The following is a 17,287-nucleotide window of genomic DNA, read 5'->3' as shown; positions in this document are numbered from 1 at the left end:
TGTGAACTCAGAATGTAATGCAGAAATTCCTGGTGATACTGTAATTTGAAGAATTTTGAAAGAAAGGAGACAGAAGTTTGAAAGAGACCATTAAACTTTCTGATCTAATGATTTGTTCTTTACAAATTGTCTTTTCATTAAAAACAGGATTTGTAATTCCTTTAGGAACCCATGACAGCAATGGAACAGAATCACACTGTAAACGAGAGAAATGAAGAAAGAAATTATTTATACACACCCGCAGCACTTCTGAAAACACTGCTAACAACTTTGTGGACAGCTTCTCCCTAAGGACCCAGCCTGGCCAACAGCACTGGCTGAGCCAGGCTTTCCTGGAGCCACTGTGAAGGGAACATGCTTCCTCTGAAATTAAAGCCCTTGCAGCGCTACACAACCTCTCCCAGTGTAAGTGCTCCCCACCACAGATGGAGACTCACTGTAGGAAGCAGGGACACTCAGGAGATGCCTCACTCAGGGCTGTGGATGTGCTGGTGCAAAACACACCAAATAAATCCCTGACCACTATCTCCCCTCCTGCTCCTGCCCTGAACACAAACAAACCCACTCACATCACACGGGCATTACAGATGTTTTGCTGAGTATAAATCCTTTACTTGCAGAGGGTATGAGGTTCTGTACTCGAGCCAGTGAGAGCACAAAGATGCCACACGAGCAGCTGCTTAACAGAGCACCACCCCCGGCTTACAGATCAAATCATCATTAGTGGAGAGGGGTATTTGTGGTTACCCCTCACTACTAGTGAACTGTGCAAGTACTTGAATTCATATTGCCTACCAGTTGCCTGCAGTCTGTCAGAACTCAAGGATTTGCATAATGATGGTGCTTACTTTAAAAATATGATTATGCAAAAACAGCCACTTCAGCAGCTCCAGGAAATCCTTTTACAACAGTCACAATTCAGCAGCTACCTGTCCCCTCTTCTGACTCTCCTCTCAACTCTTACTCCAGCAGAGCCTGGTTACCTAAGAACATCTTACTTCAAGAGGCTGTGGCCACAGGGTTAAGGACAAGCCTGTAGCTCAAAGCTGAGTTGGCAGGATTTCACAAAAAAAAAAGTATATATACCTTTCCCTTCCATATTCTACAAAAATACAAACAAGTGACATATTATACCTTCATCCCATCTATGCATACGTACTTTTAGGGGTATTACAAATGAGCGTGGAATACATGAATGTAATCCATAGAATGGTTTGGGTTGGAAGGGACCTCTGCCATGGGTAGGGATACTTTCCACTACAGCAGGTGTCCCTTCCTTCACAAGGGAAGCAAGGGACAAGATCACAGTGGGTTTTTTGGTATTTATAGGTTATTAATTATTATTAATTTAACGGGTGAAGCACCAGGCACACCTGGGATCCTGACTGGCTCCTGGTAGAGATGGGGTCACCAGAGACACCAGGTTTAATGCTACTGATAGAGATTTTGTTGAAGTAGCCTCCACTAGGCACTATGATATGTTACACCCATGAAATAAATACAGACATTGTGTGTAACTGGCCATGATGGGACAGTGGATCAGGCACAGACAGTGTTAAGGTACAGACCTTCATTTCCTGCTTGCACTCATTAGCAATCAGTGTGTTAACAGAGGACTTGGAAACTATCACTTTCATCAAGAAGTAATTACTTTCATAAAATCCCATTAATTTCAGTTGCATAAATATGGAGTAGGATATATTCTGCATAAACTAGGATATCAGAAACATAAGCGAAACCCTTCTACCTTGTACTTTTCCCTTTAATTATGAATGATTTTCAATGAAAAAATAGAAAGATACTGAAATTAATTCTCAAACTAAGATTTAAAATTTATATATAAAACTGTGACGGCACAACATGCAGCTGCCCAATAAGCTGAGATCCAAAACTGGGAATGGAACGCAGCTGAGCAACAAAAAGTTAGGTAAAATATATCATTCAGGTTGCTGAAACAAATCATAAGAAGTTTTCTAAAGTTTTCAGATGAAGGTGACATGTCCTGTATCTTTCTGCAACTACAAAGGCAAAATAAAGTTTTAATTCTGGTACATAATACAAAGGCACTAAACTGCTTGTGTACATCTCAGGGTAGTAAATCTCCTGTGGTACAAATTCATACTACTAAAGTAGTCATAACTTTCAGCTTATTTGCAAAATTATGATTTATTAAAAAAAAAAATCCCAGAGTGAATTTTCTTTTCAATTAGCAAAACAATCTTATTTCAGTCTAGTTCTCCTGTCCACATTAGTCTTCTTTGAACAAATACTAAAGAAACATCATGTTGGATTTCTCTTCCAAGTCACCACGCAGTGATTTCTGTAAAAAATAAACCCAAAAGCTGACATTTCCATGGGGGGCAGTAATAACCCACCTTGCAGAGCAATGGCCAACAAAAGAGAACTCCACAAAAATACCACATCAGGCAACACGTAAGAAAGATTTTTAAAAGTGTTGTATGATCCCAGACATCCACCAGAGATACCACATCCTGAGCTGCTGAATGCCCAAAGCTGAAGCTGCAAGGATGGAGGATACTCAATACCTTGAAAATGAGGACATTGCTTTAACTTGTCTCACATGCACTGAATTATCCTCGAAGGCACCTTTTGCATTTAAAATATAAGGCTATAGCCAGAGTTGAACAACTGAAGTGAGGAACAATGTGGGGCAACTGTACCATCTCTGTTGAGCTCATCATCTGAAAGAGCCCCCTCCCATCCCATTCTAACAGGGAGACATTATTTTACAGAGTGCTAAAAGGTTCCCAACTGGACAGGCAACACTGGGCCCCAACAAGCCCTTGAGGCCCAGTTTTCTGTCTTTATGACACAGTCCTATGCTAGCCCAACTGCCTCAGCCAGAAAATCCCTGATACCACTCTAATAGTGGCCAAAATTTCTGAACAGCAACAAATCCAGCCCTTTATTGTTTGAACTTCCAGGCAAATCACTGTGGGAATACATCAGGCTTTGGATGGGAAGGAATGTTATTTTTAATACAAGTCACAACTCAGACTTTTTTTCTTCTCTATTTCTTTCCTCTATCCATCTCATATACACCAAGAGCCTAGTTCTCAAACCCCCCTCATCAAACTCGGTCTGACTGAGTGTAACTCTCAATTTTAGCAGGTGCTCAGTCAGTTCCACTAGTTGACAAATATTTTGGCTCACAGGAACAAGCATTTAGTGAATGGCCACGGGGTACAGATTCAAAGTATGCATGACTTATCCTGAAGCCATAATTCAAGCAAGTTAAGAGCTTGAAATTAGCAGAACTTTGACTTTTGGCACAGGGTTGAATATATTCCTAACCACATAACGCGATTTTTTGCTTCAAAAGCATCCCAATTCTCCCTTTCCCAACTCCCAAAAAAACCCAAAACAAAACAAAACAAAAAAATCACACCAAGTCAAAAAACCAACCAAAAAAAACTGACCACAAAAACCCAAACCCACCAAAAAACCAACACACAAACCAAACCAGCCTGGACAGGAAAAACAGAGGATAAAAGATTCCATTAATATCAACCCAGTACTGGAAACAGCATGAATTTACACTCTCTGAGAGTTCAGCTGCAAATCTAGTCACTGAGCCATCTTCCTATAACATGAAGCTGCCCATTGTTAGTCCTCCCTCTTCCCCATCTCCTCCCACCACAACCTGGTAACATCAGGCACAACACGGTTTATAACCCAAACTGACATTTGCATAGTTACTAAAGGCCATTCGTTGTGACTGCACAACTCTGAGGCATCAAGAAGGTGAAGAGGAAAAGGTAAATGTTCTAAACCTGCCTAAAGAAAAATGTAACAGTGCAAAATTTTTCCTAGGTTTATAAACAACGAAGTAACACTGCGCAGTGCCCACTTCAAATGATGCTGTAGTGCTACCCACACAATACAATGCAATCATTTCATTCCTTTTGGGGGTCATCTTCAAAGAAGGAATTGTTTTTCCAGCTGAATAGAAACACTCTTTCACCACCAAGCTCCATGCTAGTCAGAATTCAACATTGTTAGTAGATATCTCATCCACCAGTGCCCCTAAACATCTATCACAAATACCTTTCCATTTAATTAGATTTGCCTCTGACAGAGCATCGTGTCCAAAATCAAGGATAGGACTGAAATTTTCCTTACACCTAGAAAAGATTCACTGACTTAACAAAATCTTTCAGACCCTATATAACACGATCTGTTCACTTACCATAGGTCATGTTCCCAGATGTTAGAGCAACATCTGCCTAGTTTGTGCCTTAACACAAATGAGTTAAGGACCAATCATTTGTGCCCAATCTATCTGGATTCTACTACTCTCAGTTTCAACTGTTCAGAAACCATGAAAGAGACTTGTTTAAAAACCATGGAATTACTACTTTTTTTTAAAAAGGATGGGCATTTCTACTTGTTCTCTGAGTTAAAAGCTTTACCTGGTGGTAATTGGTTGACTTGTTTGCACGTCAAAATTGAGGTTTGTACTAAAACCTTCACATGGCTGAGATCTGCAAAACATTTGACAGCCCTGAGAGAGCTGAAGGGAAAGGAAACAGAGAGCTGGAGTGGGAGTCCCCCAGCTAGGAGATGATGATGCCCTCCTAGGGTCCTCCTGCCCCTGGGAGGTGTTTCCAGCTCTGCTAGGCTGGGCAGTCCACACCATCTCTGACAGGCCCTCAGAGATGGGAGCAGAGCCCAGCCCAGAAGATGCACGAGCTCCTCCAAGCCATATGAGCAGCTGCACACCTACAGGTTGATCACTCCTGACACAGTATTTCAATTTATATCCATTAGGAAATTGCAGGGCAACTTTTCCAGCATACATGAAAGTTAACAAACACCACGAGTCTTATGATGAAATTAGCAGGATTTGTGATGCTGGCATTCACTGTTCTCCCTGCTGCCCACAAGTTTGCAGCAGCACAGGATGTGACAGCAACACCCTTTAACATCTCAGGGACAGCAGCAGCCAGACTTTGCATTACGGTCAAATTATTCTGTGTTCCCAAAGAACACACAAGCTCCTGAGCACTACACACAAATGGAAATCACTTCAGCCCTTCTGAATATTGTATAAAACATAAATCATTGAGTACGTGCCAAGACCTGCCCTTCTGCTAGGTACTGAACAGAGAACATGGAAAAGCCCTCTGAGATTTCACCTTTATTTTAGGAATGGCACTGACTAAGCAACTAAATTCTTTCCAGACATTATTACAGGATAAACAATTTTTAGTTTTCACAAACCAAACTATGCATGACAGAGCTGCACTATAAAGTATCGAGCAAGCCACCCCATCAATCACTTATTTTTAAGGGTGGCTTGGCTTGTTCTGTGATACCACTTACGGCTCAGGTCTGCCCTTGGATGTACTCAAACTATTTGCAGTGTAGGACACTGCACAACCATCCAGAGGCAGAACTGCATGAAGCTGTAATATAAACTTGAACAGAATCAAGGGGAAATCTGTATAATGCAGACCCTTCACTTGCTGGCCCCATCCCATCCTACTGCAGGAGTTAAACTGTAAGGTCTGGACCTTTCAGCACCTTTCAGCTAAGGCCTGGAATGTCTTGAATCCAGGGAACCAGAAAGAGTGTGGTGGGCCCATTGGGCACAGAAGCACAGCATCTCTACAGAGTGAAGAGCGGCAGTTTGAGAATATCTCACCTTTAAAATAAGTGGGATTGGATATAATACAGGGCTTTGTTTTGTGTGTCTTTTTAAAAAGGTCATGCTTCTCATACAAGTATTGAAGCAAGCCTTAACAGAAACGTTATTACACTGTAAATGGCTTAACCAGTCAAAAGTGGTGAAATATTACCCTCAGACTGCAAACCTCCAACTAAATAGGAACACAAATCAGCATGACTGTTGCTGGTATCACTAAGTCGAGGACACTGGGTGCACCCACCAGCCTTACTTTCTAACCATTGGCTGCCTTGGGCTCCTTACTGTATAAATTATCCAGAAACATTAGCAATCTCTACTGTTCCAACGTGATTGGAAGATTCTAAAGGATATTTCTGCATACTGCTTAAGCAGAGGGTTAGCTTTGTGCAGTATCATGTGATCAACAAAAAAATCCCTGAGTACTGCTTGCTTGTGGGTGGTGCAGAGGAACAAGAAGTGACTCACAACTCATAGTGGAAAAATTGGGGGGAAAATCTTTTAAATAGTCAGGAAAGTACAAAATGGCAAACCACAATTACTGGGCTTCCTACGCCCTATGTACTGGGTAACAAAACCATGTCTTTGATATGAGAAGACTGATGCCCAAATGGATAAGTGTTAAGTGAAGCAACTGCTGCTTTTTGCTCCATTCTCCTACTAGGAAGGGCCTCTACATGCCCTGAATCTGCAGAGTCCTAAGGAAACCCTGAAAGAAACTGGAATAAGCTACCCAATACCAGTGTGACATGAAGGGGTCAGGGAGAAGGAACCCAAAAAAAGCATTTGGTGGAGCAAAGGCTTTCTATTTTCTCTTATTCTTAAGATTCAGAAACAAACCCACATATTTCACACAACAAAGAAATCCATATATTTCAGATTAATAGGCAGATATTTATCCATGTGCCACTCTAGTTGCTAAGAGATTTCCTTTCTACAGCAAAACGTTGTATAAACAATAAAGCATTTTTGTCCACAAAGCAATTGTCTCACCTCACTGAATCAAGAGCCTCTCACTGACATATCCCTTCTATATTGTTCTAATTACAAGCTGTAAGGAAGCACCCTCACACAAAGACAGTATATGGATATGGTTGGGCACGCTATTGTTAAACTTGAGCACATCAAGTACAACGTGGGCTTCCTGCAGCATGAGTAGAGTTAGCTGAGAGACTGCACATTTTAGCTCACAAGCCATAGGTAAATATGGGTTGATAGGCAGCTCCTACAATTCTTTACTGCTGGGGTCATTTTCAGCAGGGGAGGAGGGGGGAACCCACCCTGACAGATACATTACAGACCTGCACACAACCTAAACAACAACCAAGAAAAATATTGCTAATTCAGGCTGGTTTGAAACAGCAGCACCTCAAAACTGACCTCAAAGACAGCAACTGATTTCCATACTGTTCTCTATACTGGAAGATGACTCAGAAGATCTATAATGTATACATTCATACAGAAAAAAAAATACCTACAGTTTAGATGGCTGCAGCAAATGTACTGCAGCATGTTAAAGAGTCTTCTAATGTGCTCACTAGAACAGAAGGCAGTGGGTTTCTGAGTGCTTTTCATTATGTATAGTACTGCCACGGCAGAGAAGAAAGAGAAAAGGGCAGGGAAATGCTGACTCTCGCCCAACCAAAAGATGCACATATGTTAGAGGAAATCTACATGTCATTTAGGAAGCACATGCACTGCTCCTCTGAGCATATGAAGATTATCCAATCCCCCCTTAGGGGGATTTCACAAAAGCACACAGAAATACTACATATCCAGGTTTCCTGGACAAGGAGACAAGGAGACAACTGGCTCCTTGATATGTTCTTGAAAAATTATAACAAAATACAGCCAAAGACAAGAAGTCGTGGCAGGGCCTTATTTCTATGGAGCAGAGTACAAGGTGTCATTTTTAAGGACATATCCTCAGAGCTGCCAAGGTGGCTGGCCTCTTTATCTGTCATTATGCCACAAACCGTAACTATTTTGCTTTATACCTTAGAGAGAAACAGTAAGCCTGGAATCACACAGAGGCTCCTGAACTGAACAATGAGCAATGCAGTGCCTACTGAATTTTTCAGATCCTAGTTTGCTGAAGGGTTTTCTGCAGCTAAGACAAATCTACAGCAGAGAAAAACCAGGCTCTGTGATCTCAGTCAGATATTTCCCTAACAAAAGAAAGTTGCTAATAACAGACTGTTTCGGCTCAGTTCTGTAAAACAGCCCACTGCTAGGAAAAAAGAGAAACACTGAAACACCTTATTTTTGTAACATAATCCCAAAAATGGATGTTTCACAAGCCAAACATGTGACACAGTCCCAACACAAAGAAAAAAAATCTGCCTGCACACACATCCCTTTTAAGTACATGTATGTAAGACTACTAAACTATTATGCTGTTAAACCTATGAGAAAGCTCAGCATTTAAACTCGTATCATGGTTACAAACTATTTTCAACTCACAGACAGTTTGCATATCACGGTAACACAAGTGGGAAATGAATGCACACCTTCTGCATCATCACTGCAATCAACTAATACCCAATTAAACATTCAATTGCTTTGCAAACCCCACAGCCATGGTCACAAATGCTATTTTACAATGTTAACAAATTACTCTGACAGCTACCAAGTTACACGCAAGAACAAGCTTTGATACTTCAATTGCAAGGTAAGAAAATTAAAACAAAAGAATCCCTGTCAGAATTTGGCACAGATCTAGATACCTTTTTCTTCCGATCCCGGGATCTTTTCCTGTGTTTTCTTTTTTTCTCAGTTTCTTCCTCAGCATTTATCTCTAAATCCCTGTTTTTCTTTAACTGTGATGCTGCGTGAGCCATAATGCATTAAAAATCCTTTACAACAATGCTCCCTTGTAAAAGGTGATTTCCTCGGGCACCTTTAGCCAGCCCTTACAGCAAATGTTCCAGTGATTGGAAAGAAATCTGTGACCAGAGCCAGGAACACATTCAGGATTCAGAGATCTCGCAGAAGAAGCTTGCAGTCACTACAAAAATACATAGTTGCAGATTTCTTCCTGTACCTTTCTGCACCTGAGCCTTTATAAAACAGTGCAGCCATCGTAATGCATTTAACGTAATGAAAAAGACAGCTGGGACAGAGAAAGCTGTATTATGGCTGTATCCCCTGCCACCAGCTGGAAGTGTCTAAGTGACTCCACTGAAGGGGGAATGCTGAAAAGGAGAGCTTTCTATTAAAAAGAATTCCAGAACAATAACATATGCTGCATTGTTTTTTCTTCACTAATCTTCAAGCATGTTTTAAAAACCTATTTAAAAAATGCAGTGTTAACGATGTACATTTCTCAGCTAGTTTTCTATAGTAAGCCATTTAACCTATAATGAAATGGAGCAGCTCCTACTTTAGGTTAACTGCTGATGGTGACAAAAAAAAAATAAAATAAAAATTTCTTTTTACCATGGAGACTCTGACTGCATTATGTAGAAAACAATGCATGCATTGCCATATCTTAACAGTGTGTCCTTTATCCCATTTTTCAATTCCAATACATTTTGTGGAGAGGATTACAGAAAGCCCTGTTGTCTTTTTTTCTTTTTTTTTTTTTTTTAAACATACTTATTACAACACATCATACAGAGAGAAAGATGCGATCACACTAGTGTGTGAAACAGGCATTTATTTCATGGGAGATTTTCTGGCACCATCCTTTTACGTGGTCAGAAAGGGAAATCGGCACTATTTCCATGTAGTTGGAAATGTACTTTTAGGCTTTTATGTCAAGGCTTGCTTCAATCATCTTACTATTTTTGCCACCTGAGTCCTCAATGACTGCAGCTTTTGAATATTCATTATGGGAGGTAAAATAGCAGCAGTATTAAGGCCTGCAGGAAGATATTTTACTAGGATGAACACAGAGCAAGCATCTAGTAAATAAGGAACCATATTTTTCTGTACAAATATGAACAAGCAGCAGCTTGCCTTGAGACTGCTGTTTTTAACCTTTCCCAGTATTCCAAGTAGCATACTTTGCAATAATGAAGATTAGCATTTTAAAGCAGTCTGATTTCTCTCAGATAAGAATCAAAAGTCTCTCCAAATGAAACCAGTGTATTTTACGTGGTACTAGCATTCCTTTCCAGCAGGAAAAAACCCAGAATTTGTTGTAAAAATTAAGTTAAACATAAATTTCAAGTGCAATTAGACAAATCTTCAGAGCATAGGATAAAATCCAGAGAGGTCTCACAAGGTTGTAAATATTGTTTTCCTCAACTTGAGACGTTTTTTGAATTCTGGTTGCTGAGGTCCAGTAAATGACATGCATCCATTGCTTTAGTTTTCACATAACATGGCTAAAAGTAAAATAACCTTTTAAATCCCCAAAACAGAAACTACTTTGAGCACATTGTATATTGTCCAAAAGGCAGCACATAGTGCACTATTTGTCTACTGTTCACAGGCTAACAAACTAGGTTTAAAAAGTTGTTTATTTTGGAGTGACTTTTAAGAAGTGGTCGAGGATGGAGACCACAGTTATGTGACCTCAGGGATTTTATTTCCTGATGCAGTCAAATCACAGGTTCACGTGTATATGCAAAACTCCTGGTACCTATACACCACCATGTACCTTCTCCCTACTCCTCCTCCACAACTGAAAGACCACTGGAACCTCATATAATGCTGCCACTGGAAAGTTGTGGAAAGAGGAATGTTGCACTTGGGCAATGCCTGGTTTTGAACCAGCATCAGTAAATTCCCACTTCTCTATGTGCTACAGAAGCTTGAATAAACATATTTCTATTTTTAAAGATGCAAAGACTTAAACCCCAAGGATGCCCAGAGCGTGTTTTCAGCTGTAAGGCATAACTCCAAGCTGTCAAAGGCTACATTCAGGCAGGTATCTGGATTTTGGCCTGGCTCTCCAACGAAGCACAAGGCAGCAGTGAGAAGACTAGAGAAGGGAACTGGCAAGGCTGCTGGTTTAAGGGGCCTGCAGAAGGTATCTCAAGAAGGCTGGTGGAGAAACCATAAAGTTTCGGCGGGAAATGGAAAACTGCCTTGTGCCTATTAAAAAAAAAAAAAAAAGGCAGAGAAAAAGCACCCAAGGCTTCACTTTCTAGCTTACGAGCTTTCTGCATGACCTTGGCAGTTATCCTCTCAGAACCTCGGGTCCTTCTCTATAAAATAAAGTTGACATTAGTTCCCCTGTCTGACAGAACACAGTTATTAGCCGGGAAGTGCATAGAAAATACAGCAGAACCAGAACTGAAAATGGATTCAACAAAATTCAATAGAGTTGGATCCCTCTTATTCCCAGCACATTTCCATCTGGATTTGAAAGACTCGTGAGCCTTTGCCTTAGGAAGCCAACTTCTTATTCAAGCCACGGCTGAAGTGAATGCTGCTGTCATTCACTGCTTGCTTGCTAATCCTGTGACGTCCCATAAACCTTTTAACCATACTAGCCTGTAATTAATGCCTAAATAACCTCATTAAATGCAAATACAAATAATGCATTACAAAGTGTTAGGTGTTTAAAATACTTGAAGCGTACTTTTAAAACTGTTGGCACAGAGAGTAACATGCACATCTGCAGCTCAAAAGCCCAAACGCCACCTTAAGCACAGGTCCTGTTCCATGCAGGTGGAAAGCAGCCCAAGCTTTTATTAATGAGAATAATACTAAGAAATGAGGACAATAAGTGAACTCACCCAATCCCTTGAGATATGCATAAACTGAAGGATTTTATCTGTCAGCCAAGACTGCTTCATCCCAAGTATCTTCTCAGCTAATTAACCAATTGGACGTAACATGTAGATGTTTTTATCATGTGGATTACAAACGCTGCTTGAACTACAGAATCCAAAACCCCAATTAGATTTCAGAAAGCAAAAATGCCTTTTCGAGCTAGGATTTTGAGAAATTTGGGGTTAGCTAGTAAAGCAATGATCAAAAAAAAAAAAAAAAGATCCCTTATAGTTGGAGAGATACTAAGTAGGGAGATTTTGTGTAGCTTGAAGCCTAGAACAGTCTTAAACAGAAAAGAGGTCACAAAAGAAGTGTGAGTAAAAGATTCAGATTCCTGTGGAAAAGAGACTGTATATGTACAACTTCTGCTTTTGGGGAAATGGTGAACTGGCACCATTGACTGGAAGGTGATATGGCACTGCCAGATGAAAGCTGGATGAAGTGTGAAGGTTTTCATGCCAGATATGTCATAACTCGCTTCAAGGGAATTAGGTACTGGAAATCTTCATTATGTGCTTCTTTTCAGACTTCAGTAAAATAATTAAGCTATTTGATTTCACCCTTAATTACAAAGTTAATGAAATGCCAATGAGTGTTTCAGCACAATCCATAGGGTCCTGATAAAGAATGATAAACTGTATCTTACTTGAACAATGGGAAATTTACACTTTCTGTTAGCACAAGGATAATGTCTGCTTAGCTTCATCTACTCACAAAGTCGTAATAATAATGGCTGGGAAGTGATTTTATCAACTTGAAAGTCAAGTATGTAATTTGGTTTAGTTTTAGCTGCTAGTCCCACTGTTACAACTAGATTCAAGAGACTGCAGAACAGCATCGGCACAAAACACTGAGACACATTTAATAAAAACAAAAGAAGTTATAGTGGGAAAAGGTGTTCACAATCTAATTACCGGTGTTAATTCATCAACTGGTCAGCAGTTTATAGAGCAAGGACAGTACCATCACTCTTAAAGTTCTTTTAAACAATTATACAGCACACAAAAAAAAAAAAGAGACACTTGTGAAAACACCGGTTTACTAAGAATACGCCAAAAAATAGATCTGTGAAAATCTAAACATTTTTAGGGAAGATGGAACACCATAGAAATATTCAATATTTACACTTCTTGGATCACAATGGACCAAAAAAAAAGGCTTATAACCCACACACAGTGCTAGAAGGTCAGTATGACAACTTTTACTGGTAAACAAAGTATGTTACATTTTTCTAAAGGTGAAAAGAGAGTTATAGATAGAATAGAAATAGCGAGTAAAGGAAAGTAAAACACATGGAGAAAAATAAACCCAATTCTGATTAGGGTACTCTTAAATTCCTAATTTCTGAGTTATCTGATACAAAACAAATTATAATAGGGGGAAGGGAGATTTTCTGCCGCTATAGCCCTGTTTGAGATTATTTTCTTGAGAAAAGCAGTGGAAATGGGAAGAAAACAAAAGAAGAAAGAAGAATAAGATGTACTAAAAGTAAGGGCAATATTGATTAACCAATTCATGAAAATAACATTTTGGGAGAAGCAGAAGAAATAAGAGTTCTGATTTTAAAAAATTCTTTGTGAAAATCAGTTAACCACAAAAGAACCTTTATAATGAGTCTCACAAGATTCATCTGCTCATGTGTTAGACTAACAGGCCTTGTGTCTCAAAAACAAACAAACAAAACCAAACAAGATTAAAAGCTTATTTAGCATCATATTACTTTTATCTCCTGTTCACATATCTAATGTCCAGGATAGGACGGACCTATCTCCAAACACACAGAAAATCAAGGTCACTAACTAGCAAATGAATGGAAAATAAGAAAAGTCAAGTCTGGTTTCGCTCTTCCAGTTTGTTGCATTAAGTTCCCCCTGCTCTTCTAGCAGAATTATGTTTTGGCAATAAGAGAATCACAGAATATGTTGAGTTGGAAAGGACCCACAAGGATCATCAAGTCCAATTCCTAGCCCTGCACAGGACTATCCCCAAGAGTCACACCATGTGCCTGAGAGCATCATACAAACAATTCTTGAGCTCTGTCAGGCTTGGTGCTGTGGACCACTTCTCTGGGGAGCCTGTTCCAGTGCCCAACCACCCTTTGGGTGAAGAACCTTTTTCTAATATCCAGCTTAAACCTTTCCTGACATAACTTCAGGCCATTCCTAAGGTTCTGACACTGGTCACCACAGAGAAGAGATCAGTGCCTGCCCCTCCTCTTCTTCAATGATCCTTCTTAAATTTCCCACTGAAAATTTAAATAGAAGTGGTAACAACTGTAAAAGTAAAATAAATACATAAATAAATAACACCAAACAAAACTCCAAGCGAAACAAACCACCACCACAATAAAAACCGAAACTAAACCAACCCACCCCAAAAAAACTCTCAAACCCTCCCCAAAACACCCACACAGAAAACAGTCACAGAATATGCTTTTTACGAAACACTCCAGACACATCACCTGCTTTCTGAGCCCAAACAAGCTCAAAGCAGCAGTAACATTTGAGCTTGAAGAATTAAGTGCAAAATTATTATTCCTCTGTGCATGGATGGCTCAGTTTGGTTCAACTGATGAAGTTACTCCTCCTGCCGACCAGCACACTCAGAATATGAGAATGGTTGACATGTCTGTGAATTTTAACTTCAAGTTTGAGGCATGACTTTTAAAGAAAACAACTACAGGTTTTCGTTTGCCCTTAAGACTTGCACTGTAAATCAGGACAGTTCAAAAGCTGACTCAAGGCTCACTCAAACCACGGCTTCAGGGGCAGGGAAAACAGGTCAATAAATCTTCAACTGTCCCAGGCCACCACGTAGCCCCGATAAATCATCCTGCAAACAAACTGGGAGAGGGAAACAACGTGCTCATGCATCAGCAAAGAGAAAGTGTGACTACAGAAGACGGAAGATCACCCAAGACCGGGGGATTACCAATCTTGACTTTCAAAACAGGGTAATTTTGTTTGAGGCCTATACAGAAACAAGGAGCTCAAAGTGACAAATTAATATCAACTGTTCCGTGAGGACGGTGTAAAGGGTTTCATCTCTGACTCATAACAAACTGAGAAAAAGGTACTGCTGTATCTTATTTATAGAGGCACACTAATTGGAAGATAGATTTTGCGTGGGTTTGTGGATGGGATTGCTGAGCAGCCCAGGAAATATATCTGATGCAAGGAACACTGGTAAGAGTAAGATATATAACCTCTAAATTGTCGCTGAGCAAACACAGCAAAACTTTCTTCCTATTCTTCCTTCGCCAAGAAGAATATTGCTAAAACCCGTCATTTACTGGGAAACACTAAAATTATACAAGCATGCACTTTTAGAAAAGGTTTTTCTACCTTTTTCCCTGCAATTCAAATACCAGACTACAACCAGGACTGAAACTGAGTATCAGTGATACAGAGTATCAGTGCCTTGAGGATGCTGACAAAGGGAAATGGCAGTAAACTGATTTCAAACATCTTAAGGGGTAGCAGTTATATCCCAGATGGACACTAGATCCCAATTAGTGACATATTTTTCAACCCTTAATTGGAACTACTCAACTGTGTTCTGAAACATTCAGTATATTAACTTTCCTCAGATTCCTACTCCCATAGTTTCTCTCTGTTTACTCTGCCATGCTCTCCTGTCTCCTGCAAGCCCCAGGACAACAGGATGACAAGGAGGTCAATGGACCAGGAGGTGCTACATGGCACCAAACTGAGTTTTGATCTGGACATTTTGTTAGGTGCAAATTACACCAACACAGCCAGGAAAAACTACCCCTGCATATAGGATTAAGTGCAAAAGCAGAATTTGTATCAGTTTTACACTCCCACACACAACTTAAACGCTGTCTGTAATATGATGGGAGGATCTATCCCGTCCTGGTGAGCTTCAAAAAAAGAAATGCAAAAGGCCATTCATCAAGATTTTATGGTTCAGCTACAGACCTCACCCTGAGTACTCAATTAATCACTGCTGCATCTGTTAACTTCCTCTCCAACATGAAAGCACTTGCCAATTTGCTAAACCATCCCGTGAACATTGAGCCTGTGGTGGGGTTTCCTCCAACATAAGAGAAGCAGATATCACGGAGGTGGCTCTCAGAAGCACCTCTGCCAGGTCATCCAGTCTCCAAACAGATACAAGAGGAGTTATTCCCTGCTCATCTCAGATGGAAAACTCCCCGTCTCAGAGTGGTTTAAAAATAACCCAAAACAGCAGCAGAAAATGTCTTTGTGGTATTTAAAGTTTCTCGGCATCAAGTCCCCGCCTGCTGTCCCTTTTTTGGAGCAGTAGCAGTCTCACAATAATAAAAGCTACATAAAAAGCTCTACCACTGCAGAACTGCAAAGGTGCCAGGAAGTGAATGTGCTTAAGCAAATGAAGCTGCCAAACAAAGAGTGGGGTGGCACCAACAGTCACAAACACATGCAGCACCTCTGCCTGCAGTTAGTAGATCACTTTCCAGTACCCTTTAATTAGTATTCTTTGGGTGGTTTTTTTTTTAGGTTTAAGCCAAACATATACTTAAGGCTAAAAGAAATTCTGACCAAGTGAGCCTTCACATCAATGACTGCACAATGCATATCCAAGTGCAGTAGGCCTCTCTGCCTTAGGAAGATACTGTGATTGTGAAAATATTATTTAACCTTCCCCGCCACGACACAGTCACAAAAGGAGATGTACTTATAATTTTGGACAAAGGCAGCACTTTGTCACCTTATGAAACAGGCTATTTTCCCTGCCCACCTCCAACAGGAGGGAGCTGCACTAAGTGACCCAGTGCCTCTGTATTTTTCCTGCTCTGCACATCAGGAGCAGCTTACTTGTTGTTTTATTTTGAAATAAAAAGTTGCTGAATAAGGCTGTAACAAAGGACCCACCTTCAAAGGTAACAAGAAAGGCTCTCTTTGAAGATGTTTCCAGCATTTCCCAGTTGCCCCAAGACTTTCAACTGTATAATTTTTTGTTCGATTTCTGTGGTGCAAGAATGCAGAAATTATAAGAAAGGAATTAATAATGGTTCCTTTACTTGTTTGAATGTTAGGTGGGTCTTCTTAATTTTTAATTTCCCTGAACTACTGCATATGTAAAAAATCTACCACTAACATTCTGTATGTCTAAGACAAGGACAGCAGATACATGTGAGCCAAAAAAAGAGCTGCAGTTTCAGTTCCTTCCCTGTTCACTGCCACACTTGCGTGCTAGACCAAGGCTCCCTCAACAAGTGCAGAGGACATATTTACTCACTCTGACTTTAATTGCAGACTTCCCATTTCAGCCAAACTCAGTGCAGAACTTTCAGTGGAGACACTAGTTCCTACCAGTATACACAAAATTTATTAAGTTTTAAGGAAACATTTAAAACAAAAATACAAAAGCAAAAAAGACATCTCTAACCCACTCTAGCATAAGAAACTCATTTAATTAGATTCCTTAATTATTCAGTATTCCTTTTCCTACATTGCAATGACCATCTTTGCCTCATTCCCAAAGGATCCTCTCCATAATTAAGTCAGGGAATCACTAAAACCTCAACATGCTGCCCAAGTGAGATTTCAGCGCTTTAAGTGGTTTGCACATTCTGTGCAGCAGCAAGTTGACTTTCATATGAAAAAAAATGCAAAAAACCAGAATCATTAGCAATCAATAACAAAAAGCAGAAGAATATCCAATGCATATTTTTCAGGTGACCTTTTTCTGACTTGCTCGTAAGTAAATTCTCACACCAGTCATAAAACCTACAAGTTTACATTTAAAACAACGGCATGTGAAAATCCTTGTTTTTCTGAAAACAAGCACTAATATAAAAAAAATCCTCACGGTAATTTTAGAAACACAGATTTACATTTTTACCTGAAAAAAAAAAAAAAAAAGAAAAAAAGAGAAAAGAAAACC

General features: G+C 39.9%; 1 protein-coding gene across 10 annotated transcripts in view; it reads right to left on the bottom strand.

The window, feature by feature from the left end:
- The window catches only part of ANK3 (ankyrin 3, node of Ranvier (ankyrin G)), a 362,370-nt gene that overhangs the window by 196,138 nt on the left and 148,945 nt on the right, over positions 1-17,287 (bottom strand). For 2 of the 10 annotated variants that reach the window (XM_017825988.1, XM_017825992.1), the window contains exon 1: positions 8,395-9,048. The exons of 1 other annotated variant lie outside the window; for it this stretch is intronic. In XM_017825988.1, the coding sequence (XP_017681477.1) occupies positions 8,395-8,508 (114 nt within the window). In that variant the 5' untranslated portion in view covers positions 8,509-9,048. Of the gene's footprint in view, positions 1-8,394; positions 9,049-17,287 lie in introns of those variants that run through there. 7 more of the 10 variants (XM_017825989.1, XM_017825993.1, XM_017825986.1 and 4 more) reach the window with 5 other exon arrangements.

Source organism: Lepidothrix coronata, unplaced genomic scaffold, assembly GCF_001604755.1.
Source record: "Lepidothrix coronata isolate B3197 unplaced genomic scaffold, Lepidothrix_coronata-1.0 Scaffold124, whole genome shotgun sequence".
Classification (NCBI taxonomy): Eukaryota; Metazoa; Chordata; class Aves; order Passeriformes; family Pipridae; genus Lepidothrix; species Lepidothrix coronata.
This window is presented reverse-complemented; position numbering and strand designations above follow the sequence as displayed.